Consider the following 12,268-nt stretch of genomic DNA (forward strand, 5'->3'; position numbering starts at 1 on the left):
AGGGGACTGTTTGCTCCTACGGGCTGTAGATGGAGCTGTCCGGCCCCAGCGAGGGGGAAGGCGCCTGGAAAACGTTCTTCTCCCAGGCCGGCCCGAGAGGGGAACAGCACTCCCAGGATGCAGTTTGTGTCAACACGGCCGCAGCCTCAGCAGCTGGGCATCCAGGGCCTGGGGCTGGACAGCGGGACCTGGAGCTGGGCCCAGGCTCTGCCCCCGGAGGAGGTCTGCCACCAGGAGCCGGCACTGCGCGGGGAAATGGCCGAGGGAATGCCTCCCATGCAGGTGGGTGCAGCCCCCGCCCCCACCGCCATGGCTGCGGACGCCTCCGCCGGTGGGGGCGGGGCGGGCCCGGGAAGTTGCCCGCGGTCGGACCCTGCCGGGCCGGCTGGGTGCTCGGAAGCTGCTAGGCGGCCCGCGCGGGATGGGCGCCCTGCAGCCCTTGGCACTCCCCGGAGCGTGCCGGCCGTCAGCGCGCTGGAAGGGACCGTGGAAAGCCTCGCCCAGCCCCCTCGTCGTACAGACGTGGAAACGGAGGCCCAAGATGGGACCCGGCAGCTGCCCTGGCTCGCGCGGCGAGGCAGAGGCAGAGGCGGGGCGGGCCCTGAAGCGGATTCCTGCCTCCCGGCCGGCTCTCGCGACCGGGCCTGAAGTCCCGCGTCCTATCCGGCTTCGGCCTTCGCCCGGCGCCGGGGACTGGGCGCACCTGGCAGGCCCCGCAGCACTCGCCGCTCTCGGCACGCCGCGGCCTGGGAGAAGCAGCAGTTCCCTGAGGCCGGTGGGCGTCCTGGGCGTGAGGATACCCAGTGGGGAGGCAGGGGAGATGGCCACAGGGGGCATTCCTGGGACCTGAAGGAGCCGTGACCCAGTGCACTGGGCCAGCGGGAAAGGTTTGTTGGCAGTATTTACGCCCCGGCCTGGAATTTATGTGTGTGTGTGTCTGTGTGCACGCATCAGTATTTAAATTGTAACCAGTTTGATGAAAATACATATATTTAATGTTTTTCTCCCTTGTTTATCAAAATATAATGAGTAATTCACTTTTCCTTTGCACCGAGGTGCTATTCAGAGCAGGGGCAATTGAGAGGTGACTGCCTTCAGACCAGTGTTTGACAGACTTGGCTGGACATTAGAATCACCTGAGCAGCTTTTAACACTCCTGACTAGCAAGCCTCATCCCAAACCAATGAAATCAGAAGCTGAGGGAGGGAGACTAGACACGTGTATTTCTTAAAACTCCCTAAGTGATATCAGTGTGCAGACAAGTTTGAGAACCAGGTTCTAAATCTGTTCCAGAGTACTGCCCACTGCCTTTTCTAATTTCACCTGTAGTGGTTTTCTCTTGTTACTATTTGGTCAGGCATCAGAAAGATCTACATTTCCCCCAGCCTTCTGATCCACTGTTTTTAATCTGCTTGAGGTTTTATAATGCATTTTTAAAGAACTGTATATGAGATAGGAGGTAGGTTCTGAGAGATGACCTGAAGAGCTTTCCTAAGCTCCTTTTCTCAGCTGTGTTCTGACAAGTTGGGCCAAGAGTTCGTTGTGTTGTTGGATCATTTTTCGGCTTTAGTCACCAAATCTGTGGAAATTAAATGGGGGCCTATGGCATTCTAGACTTCTGCTGTCAACTGCTGATCCCCTGCTGTGGGCTGGGCCTGAGTGAAGCCCAGAAGGAGCCCAAAAGAATGGTTTTGTTGGAAATATCACCACCACTTACTTAGCAAGGACTGGAATTCCCAGGGCCCTGCTCTCTTTTCTCCCACATTGCAGAATGATTCTCAGGAAGCTGGTGGGTGTTCCTGGTGGCTGTCACAGCCACTCTAGGGAAGGTGGTTGATGTGCTCATCACTGGCTCTGAGCAGGGAAAGAGGAGCCCACATTACCTCAAAGCGGCAGTTCTCCAGTTTTCCCAATCTGAGGGCCTCTACAACTGCAGCAGGGAGGTTAGAAAATGGCACCTTCTCCTGTCTCTGTGGAAAGGAGAGCGATTTTTTTTTGGCCAGTGCTGTTTCGTGGTAAGCTCCAAGTGCTCAGTTCCCAGATTGTCATTGAATTGCTAACCACCCTCAACTCATCCCTGTGGCCATAATGGTTCAACCACCAACCAATACCTACAGGCCTCACCTTCCAGGGAAGATAAGGGGGGAAGCCCCAGACCATGGGACTTCCCCTCCCTCAGGAAGCAGGGTGGGGGCCAGGAGATTTTCTCCTTAGCCCCAGCCTGCAGGCCTCGGGGCATGGGAACAAATACTGCCCCCCTTTTCCATCCTAATGAGGGGTTTTTTGGTGTTTGTTTTTTTTTTTGTAAACTTCTTTTCACTTTGGAGGAATCAAAACACTGCTCATCTGTTCTTCAGTCTGAGCTGTCTAATTTTCTACCCCCTGCCATGGCCCTGACAGGAATGGTGGCAGCAGCACTTACCTGAAATGTGTTTTTATGTTACCTGCAGCACCTAGAGCTGTTTCAGTTGGCAGTGAAGTGAGGCACTGTGGAAGGAACAGCCACTTCTCTGTCTTGACCTTTATATTTGGACTGGTACTCTTAATCTTCAGTTTCATCATCTTGAAAGCAGAGATAATCATTCTTGCCCTAACCTGCTTATACATCGCTAGGAAGATTAGAGCATGATAGCTTGCCTGGAAATTCTTTCTTTGAAAACACACACATAAACAAACCACTAGTCAAATACAGTGTTTATTATTAAGTTTAGCCATTGAGGAGGGCTGCTATTCTAGTCAAAGAAAATGGTATGTGACATTTAAGGTTGGGCTCCACAGCCTTGATTTGCCAAGGGTCAAGGTGGGTAAAGTAGTGACCAGGCTGACCCCTGCAGGCAGGAAATGGGGAGGTGGTTAGCTGGGTGGTTAGTTATTCTGGTTATCGTTGGGGGTTCTAAAGGGCCATAGCCTGAGGATGGAGGCTTGACAGAACGCAGAGCAATAGCATATGATCCCCTGTTCTCTGGCTGCCCTCCTGCCTCTAACACAGAGTCTCACCCTGGACTTCTCCCTCTGCACACAGGCTCAGGAATGGGACATGGACACCCGGCGACCAATGCCTTTCCAGTTCCCACCCTTCCCTGATAGGGCACCTGTCTTCCCTGACCGCATGATGCGTGAGCCCCAGTTGCCTACCGCAGAAATCTCACTCTGGACCGTGGTGGCTGCCATTCAGGCTGTGGAGAGAAAGGTAGATGCCCAGGCCAGCCAGCTGCTGAACCTGGAGGGGAGGACAGGGACAGCCGAGAAGAAGCTGGCTGACTGTGAGAAGACGGCCGTGGAGTTTGGAAACCACATGGAGAGCAAGTGGGCCGTGCTGGGGACCCTGCTGCAGGAATATGGGCTGCTGCAGAGGCGGCTGGAGAACATGGAGAACCTGCTGAGAAACAGGAACTTCTGGGTCCTGCGGCTGCCCCCAGGTAGCAAGGGAGAGGTTCCCAAGGTATGTGCAGCTCCAGGGGCAGGGAAGGTGGTGAGAAACAGCATAGGTGACGAAAGTCCTTGATTTCAATTAGTCAGTGCTCTTATTCTCTGTTCTCTAATTTCAGGAACCTCTTAAATCCCCTCTCCAATTAACCTCGTCTCTAGTGTTGAACGTCAATGAGACTGACCTCCATCCACTCCCCACAGGGTCTGCATGTTTCTGTCTTTGACCCTTTCCTCTCATTAGTCCCTGACCCTCTCTGAGTTGTCTGGTTGACTGTCTCATAAATTCCTGCAGCTCTTTATTGCCTTTTGTTTTCACTTGATGCTTATAAATGACCATATGTCACTAGTTATCTTTGTATCTGCATGTCTGAATGTGGTTGGAGAAAGACCTGAAAGCATGTTAACTGGAATCACTTTCAAGTCATAACCATCAACTTCAAGTGGACCCTCCTCACAGTTCAGAATTTGTACTACATCCCTTCTTCCACTTGCTCTCTCAATCTCCTGGATAATTTCACACTTTTCCTTCTCACCTTATTCTCAGTTGATGATGTTGCTTTCTATTTCACTGAGAAAATGAAGTCACTCAAAAGAGATAAACACATGCCACCCCCACACGTACCCATCTACCTGTGTCTGTGCCCATATGCTCTTCATTGTCCCCTGCTTCTGTCTGAGACCAGCCTCTTGCATATCAGATCTCCTTTCACTTACTCAAGGAAGTCGCCCACCAATCCTCCTCTTTCTCCTCTGCATCATCAATTTTCCCTCTGTATGGATCGTCCCATCAGTATGTAAACATTTTGTGATATTACTCATCTCTGTAATAAAAAACATCCCTTGACCTGTGGCTCCCTCCAGTGATTGCCTCATTTCTCTTCTGGTTATGGCAAAATGCCTTTAAAGAGTTGTCTGTAATTGCTGTCTGCAATTTTTTTTTTGCTGCTGTCTCCAATTCTTTTTCCCCCGTTTTCTTTCCTTTTTCCTTCTTCTTAACTATGTATGACTCAAACATAAAGTAGGCAGGATACATGTTTCTTGAAGATAATTGTATGATGATATGGCTGTTGCAGTGTGACTGTGTGGTTGTGAGAACCTTGTGTCTGATGCTCCTTTTGTCTACCTTATTGACGGATAAGTAAAACATATGGATTAAAAATTAATAAATAATAGGGGGAACAAATGTTAAAATAAATTTAGTAGATTGAAATGCTGGTGATGGGTGAAGGGGGGGTAAGGGGTATGGTATATATGAATTTTTTTCTGTTTTCTTTTTATTGCTTTTTCTGAATTGATGCAGATGTTCTCCGAAATGATCATGATGATGAATATTTAACTATGTGATGATAGTGTGAGTTATTGATTATATAACAAGAATGGAATGATCATATGACAAGAATGTTTGTGTATGTATGTGGTTATGTATTATAAATAAAAAATAAATAAAGTAGGCAGAATAGTGTGGTAAAACCCCTTATACCCATCATTCAGCTTTAACTGTTGGCCAGTCGTGTTTCATCTAAATTTCTGCACTCTTCTCCTTCATTTTATTTATTTATTTATTTTTGTAACCCTCCCATTTTATTTTGAAGCAAATCCCAGACAGCATTCATTTAATTTGCAAATATTTCAGTATGTAGCTCTAAAATGTAAGGACTCAAAAACAAAAAACAAAACCCAGTCACAGTATTATTACCGCCTCCCCCACAACAACACATAAAAGCCTCAATGTACTCAAATATCCATTCAGTGTTCAAAGTTCAAATTGCTTCAAGAATTTGATAATTATTTTCATTTATTTATTTAAATAAGGTCCATTGTGATTGATAAATCTTTTTTAATCCATAGGTTCCTCTTCCATCTGTTTTATCTTTCCTTGAAGTTTATTTGTGGAGGAAACTGGATCATTTGTCCTGTCCAGTTTCTTTCTCATTGTCTAGATTCTGCTAATTGCATCCCCTGTGGTGTCAGTTAACATGTTCTCTGTTCTCAGTATTCCAGTAAATTGGTAGTTGGGTCATTCTCTCTGGAACTCACTCCAATCAGACTTTCCCTCACACCCCTCCATCTTCTCTACTCTTCGCATGGCTCTAAGAATGCGCACAGTATTAAAGCCAGTGGTTGGCCTTGGTTTTCACCCTCCTTGACCCATCAGCAGCATATCACACAGGTGATCAATCCCTCTTTGAAATACCTTTTTCAGATGACTTCTAGAACACTCTCTCTCTTGACTTTTTTCCTACCTTACTAGCTGTTTCTTCCGTCTTCTTTGCTAGTTTCACTTCCTTTGCCTAATTTCTTAATGTTTGGCATGGTCCAAGGCTCAGTCTTTGTCTTTTACTTTATCTGTACTCACTCCCTTCATGATTTCATCCAGTTTTATGGTTTAAATATAATCTGTAGGTCTCTTTCTTTGTATCTTGCCAGGCTTCCTTGAATGCCAGATCCTACCTGTTACGTCAACATTTCCACTTTGATGTCAGTAAATATCTGACTGAACATGAATTCCTGATCTTCTGCCTGAAATTTTGATCTTCCCAAAGTTTTCCCGTCTCCCTTAGATAACTCCATCCTTTCAGTTGCTCAGGTCAGAAGTCTTGGAGTAGTCATCCTAGTTGTCTCCTCTCATTCTCACACCCTACTTCTAATACGTTAGCAGATTTGATCTGCATTTTCTTCAAAATCCACAATCTGGCCACTCCTCACCACCTTTGCCACATTAACCATTATCTGGGCCAAGCCACTTTCATCTCTTATCTGATTATTGCCATAGTCTCCAAACTTTCTCTTTGTCTCCATTCTTGTGCCATTTACAATCTGTTCTCATCAGAGCAGCCCAAGTGATCCTTTAAAATTACACATCATTCATATTACACCTCTGCTTAAAACTCTGAAATGGCTTCCCATCTTTTTTTACAAATCAATCTCTCCATTGCATATAGATGTAAAATGGCTTCCCATCTTACTCACAATAAGAGCCACAGTTGCTTCAGTGGCCTTTGCTTTTTTACCCACCTTTCCAGTCTCATCTGTGCTACGCACCCTCTTGCCCACTCCTTCCCAACACATGGGCCCCTTGTTGTGCCAACATAGCACATGTACTTTTCCCTGGATATCTGTATGGCTCCCTCCCTCCCTTCCATCAGGTGCCTGCTCAGTTATCACTCTATCACTATGCCCTTCTGTGGCCACCCTATATAAAATAACCAAGTTCACCCCTACCCCAGGATATTCTTTTCCCAGAACCTGTTCTAATTTTCTCCAAAGTAGATATGCCATTGAACATCTTAAATAGTTACTTTTTTTGTGTGTCTTCTTGAGTGGTTTTCCCTGACCAGATGTAAATCCTGCATGGTTTACTGCTTTGTCCCCAGTGCTTAGAACAGAACCTGGCTGATAGTTGGTATTCAAAAAGTATGAATATGCAACTATGTGATGATATTAAGAATTACTGATTATATATGTAGAATGGAATGATATCTTAATGTTTTGTTTGTTTGTTGTTAATTTTTTTAAATTAATAAATTAAAAAAAAGCTTTCACTGAGAAAAAAAAAAAAGTATTTGCTGAATGAATCTCTCCAGCTAACACATCAGTGTAAGGGGCTAGGTCTTGTCTTTGTATTTACTGAGGCAATCAACTTAATTACTTTGACAGGGGAGGTGTCTGACATTTATTTATTGAGATGTCACAGAATGGAGTTTTGGTAGTGGCTTTGGTTCCTCCATAAAATATTCCCTGGCCTCTGCAGCCCACTTGTTTTCAGTGTGATTTTGCTTATTTTGCTTGTTCATTGTAATCAGCATTTAGTAGCCGGTCCTTTTTTCTTATCTATACTGCATGCTTTAACTCCGTGTTGCATCCTTATGAGCATTTATTAAGTGTTGAGTTGACATGTGCTATCAAGAAGTGATGAAATAAGCACAGAATCAGAAGACTTGGGTTTGAATCCTGGCTTTGTGACATACTGGTTTTTCTACATTGGACAAGTATGTTTTTTGTTGTATCTGAGCCTCTTCAGTTCTTCTTTGAAAGAAATGAAGTATAAATAAATAATTAGGTAAATTCTCAGCTGGTCCCTCTGCGTTTCAGTGTTCTCATCTGTCAAATGGAGGTGTTAATAATACTTCATGGAATTGTGAGGATTGATTTTTGTGTATGGGAAAACAGTGTGGAAATCATCATATTATCTATTGCTATGTAACAAATTACCCCAAAACTTAGCAGCCTAAAACAATAAATATTAATCATCTTTGAATTTCTGTGGGTCAGAAATTTGGAAGCAGCTTAACTGGTTCTTAGTCTCATGACGTTATAGTCAAGCTCTTTGCCAAAGCTGCAGTCACTTGAAAACATGATCGAAGTTAGAGGATCCGCTTCCAAAATAATGCCCTCACTTGGCTATTGAGAAGAAGCCCTAGTTCCTTGCCACATGCCCTCTTCATAGTACTGCTTAACTGTCCTCCGGATGTCAGTTGGCTTCCCCCAGAGTAAGTGATCCAGAGAGAGAAACCAAGACAAAGGCTCTCATGTCTTATATATCATCATTTTATAAGTAGTATACTGTCACTTCTGTTTTATTTGTTTTTAAAGCAAGTCACTAAGTCCTGCCCACCTTCAAGAGGAAGGGATTTAGGCTTTTTAAGACTGTCAAAGAATTTGTAGACATATTTTAAAACCATCATAACCGTGACACAATATAGGAGTTAATTAGTGACGTTGGCCATAGTTATAATTCATCATGTATTCTTGGGAGGGCTTAATGCATTCTCTTAAGCTCTCAGATTCAAGGAAGGATCTTCTCTCTCAGATCCTTTGTGCCTCTTTGCTTCTATTTTATCTATTTGTTGTATCACTCATAGTTCTTAGGTAGTCTTTCTATGTAGATTATAGGCTACCTGCAACCTGGGACTGTGTCTCAGACTTCTGCTGAATCCCAGCTCAGTGTTGGGTATGTGGTAAGTTTCAAAAAGTACTTACTATATACAAAATTACAAAAATTTTAAGAAAATGAGGTCTGTTTCCAACTGTAAGAATATGACTCCATAGTTTTGATCCTTCATATGAAATGGTGAAGGGAGGCAGAGGAATTGGTATGTTGGAAAAGATAATGAATTTGGTTTTAGCTATATTTAGTGTGAGAAACTTAAAAGATGATTAAATGGAGCTACTTAGAAGGCTGTTGAATATGTGAACTTTGTGAAGGGAGCAATGAAAGTTGAAGGAAGTCATCTGTAAAGAGATAACAGCCAAAGTTGTAAAGTTGTAAGTTGAAATTGCCAGGGGAAAAGTTATGAACCAGAGAAGAATAAGGAAAGAACCTTGGGTCCTGGAGTAGGAAGAAGAAGCAGTAGAGAAGACATGGGCCAAGAGGATAGGAGGCAACACAGTTATGGGAAAAATAGCTGGAGAAACTTCTAGATCAGAAGTATATTGTTCCTAGTGCTAGCTATTTCAAAGAAGTCAGAAAGAGTGACCTTTATTTAAAGGTGTAATTTCAGAGAAGGTAGATGCTTAGATATTTTTTAAGAGGTTAAACTGTGTTTGGATTTTGAAGAAGCAAAAACAGAACGGAAAAAGTGAGAGGATGGTAATTTGAAGTAGCAGAGTTAAATGAAGGTTCTTCCTTAGGTCGGGATGACCCTGAAAGGAAGGAGCCAAAGGGAAAACTGAAGATGTGAAAGAGAAAACATTATTTAGATTAAAGAGGTGGAGTATAAATGAAGGGTAAATGTGGAGGAGTTTGGTCTTGGTGAGGAGGAGAGGGGCAAGGAAAGGATGGTAGAATAAAAAGCTCCAGGAATCAGTGCCTCCACTAGAATAAGTAGCTATTAAATAGGAAGGAACTGTCTGAATCAACTATTTTAAAGCTCTGGAGTCAAAAGAATACTGTGAAGCATCCATGGAAGAGCAGGAGGAAAGTGCTGGTAAATTATTGAAAATATCAGTAAATTGCTTTCTCTGCCCTGATACCCAATCCCCCGCCCTCATGGCAGGCAGTAGTGTGGTGTAGCTTGCCCATGTCAGAGAAGGACATAAAAATTCCCCGAGATCTGGGGCGGTGGGGAGGAGGGTGAGGGGAGGCATGGGCCAGTCTTTGATCACTGCTTTTGATTAGCTACTTCGGATCTCTAGGGGACCAGTTCTGAGGATGGCCATCGTTCCAACCCATCCTGGATAAAGGTGGCAGAGGAAACTTGAGGACAGTATACTTCCTCAGGGTTGTAGAGGACAGTTGGAAGGGCTGCATTGACTGGATAAGGGCTGAGTCAAGGAAGCACAGTTTTGGGAAGCCTTTCCTGAACTTTCTCTCATCCCCTCCCCAGGACAGTTTGGAAAACTCCTCTGTGACATATGGCATCCTCTCCATGCCCCCACCCCCCCCACCCCCAAATTGCCCTCTAATAAACAAAAGCAGTGTGAAAAACAATTAAGATGGACAGCCTGGAGCAAAGGCTTCCCTGCTCCAAGTCCTTCCATGGAAAAATCCAGCAGAGTGAGAACATCTTTCCTGAGAATTAGAAGGGGCATTCAAACTCCTGTAAACAGAGGAACTCCTAAGACCGCTAGCAAGCAGAAGCCTAGGACAATACACAGGCCCAGAAAAGACAGAGAGGAACCTGCACTTTGCATTTGCCTTGGGCTGACCTTGATAGGAGGGCTATTGCTGATAGAGAGCATCAGCCAAAGCAAAGCCAATTTGAAAGGTGGTGAAAAGTGCTTTTGCTTATATATTCTTGGTTTTGTTAGCTCCTGACACTTAGGAAGATCTCTGTCATATCACCAGCTGGTTATAAATTCAAGAAACGCATATCTCAGGGAAAAATTCCAGACGTAACATTTTAAAATATTAGAATGTACAGTGTGCAACAAAAGACTACAAGACAAAAGAACAGAAAATGATGGCCCATTCAAAGGAGAGGATAAAAATCTAGAAATCATCAAGAAGAAGACTGGACTGTGGACATACCAGACAAAGACTTAAAAGGAAAATGATCTTCAGTATGCTCAAGGAGATGAAGGAATTTACAGAGAACCAAAGGATATCAGGAAAACAATGAATGAATGATAAGAGAATCTCAGTAAAGAGATATGTATTTTTTAAAAGAACCAAACAGAACTATTGGAGTTGAAGACCCACAATAACTGAACTGAATTAACTGAACTGAAAAATTCTAGGAGGATTTCAGCCACAGATTGGAGTTGACAGAAGAAAGAACTAGTGAACTCAAATATAAGACAACTGAAATGAGTCAAGTTGAGGAGTAGAAGACAAAAAGAATTATAAAAAAGTGTTAAAAGCCTAAGAGAACTCCAGAACACCATTAAGTGTACCAATATGCAGAATACATGCATTATGAGATTCCCAGAAGGAGACAAAAGAGAGAAAGGGACAGAAGGAATATTAAAAGAAATGATGACAGAATACTTCCTAAACTTAGCAAAAGATATGAATATGCAATCCAAGAAGCCCAGAAAATACCAAACATGATAAACATGAAGAAAAATATGCCCTATCACATACTGATCAAACTCAAATGCGAAGGACCAGGAACAAGTTCTGAAAGCTACAAGAGAAAAGAGACATGTTATATACAAGGGAGTTCCAATTAGATTAGGTTCCTATTTCTCATCAAAAATTATGGAGGCAAGAAGTAGTGGGTTGAAACACTTAAAGTGCTGAAAGAAAACCGTTGCCAACCAAGAATTTTTTATCTAGCAAGGCTTTCTTTCAAAAAAAGGGAAAGGTTAAAACTTTCAGATAAACAAAAGCTGAAAGAGTTCATCACTACCAGAATTGTCCTACAAGTAATTCAAAACGTTGTTCTTCAGACTGAAAGGAAAGGATGCTAATACAGTGGTTCAAACTGGCATAAAGAAATAAAAACTTCTGGTGTATTAATCATATAGGTAATTATAAATGCCAGTACTATTGTATTGTATTGTTTGGTATATAATTCCACTTCTTACTTCCTAGATGGTGCTAAAATACAAATGCTAAAAAATAATGGTTAATCTGTGGTTTGAGACATACAATGTACAGAGATATAATTTGTAACAAGTACAAAAGGGAGATGAAAGGGTATAGGAACAGTAAATGTGTATGCTACTGAAATCAAGTTGGTATCATATCAAATATAATTGTTAAATATTTAGGACATTCAACTTTAACGCCATGGTAACTACGTGGAAAATATATGAAAAATATATCCAGATAGAAATGAGAAGGCACTTAATATTATACAATACAAGAAAATCAAATAAATATGAAATTAGGCATCAAAAGAAGAATTGAGGGGCAAAATAGGTATAACACTTATAGGGATTAAATAGGACAACGGCAGAAGAAAGTCTTTTGTTATCAGTAGTGACTTTAAATGTAAATGGATTAAACTTTCCCAACAAAAGGCAGAGATTGCCAGAATGGATAAAAAAACATAACCCAACTTTATGCTGTTTACAAGAGACTCACCATAAATCAAAGACATAAGTAGGTTAAAAGTGAAAAATATGCCATGCCAATAGCAACCAAAAGAGAGCTAGCCAATATCAGGTAAAATAGACTTTAAGTCAAAAACTGTCGAAGACAAAAAATCAACAAGAAGACCTAACAATTATAAATATATATGCACCTAACAGCAGAGCACCCAAATATAAAAAGGACATACTGCCAGATTTGAAGGGAGAAATGCAGAGTTTACATTAATAATAGGAGATTTTAAAACACCACTTTCAATAATGGATAGGACATCCTGACAGAAGATCAATAAGGAAATATAAGACTTGAATGATACTCTAAATCAACTAGATCTAACATATATGTATATGTATATATATA

At 42.6% G+C, this 12,268-nt stretch overlaps 1 protein-coding gene across 2 annotated transcripts in view; it reads left to right on the forward strand.

Annotated features, from left to right (window-relative positions):
* Positions 1-12,268, forward strand: part of ZNF282 (zinc finger protein 282) — a 36,854-nt gene continuing 24,586 nt past the window's right edge. The window contains exons 1-2 of one of the 2 annotated variants that reach the window (XM_077149055.1): positions 1-282; positions 3,023-3,442. In XM_077149055.1, the coding sequence (XP_077005170.1) occupies positions 118-282; positions 3,023-3,442 (585 nt within the window). In that variant the 5' untranslated portion in view covers positions 1-117. Of the gene's footprint in view, positions 283-778; positions 888-3,022; positions 3,443-12,268 lie in introns of those variants that run through there. The other variant, XM_077149045.1, reaches the window with a different exon arrangement.

This window comes from Tamandua tetradactyla, chromosome 1 (genome assembly GCF_023851605.1).
Source record: "Tamandua tetradactyla isolate mTamTet1 chromosome 1, mTamTet1.pri, whole genome shotgun sequence".
In the NCBI taxonomy this organism is placed as follows: Eukaryota; Metazoa; Chordata; class Mammalia; order Pilosa; family Myrmecophagidae; genus Tamandua; species Tamandua tetradactyla.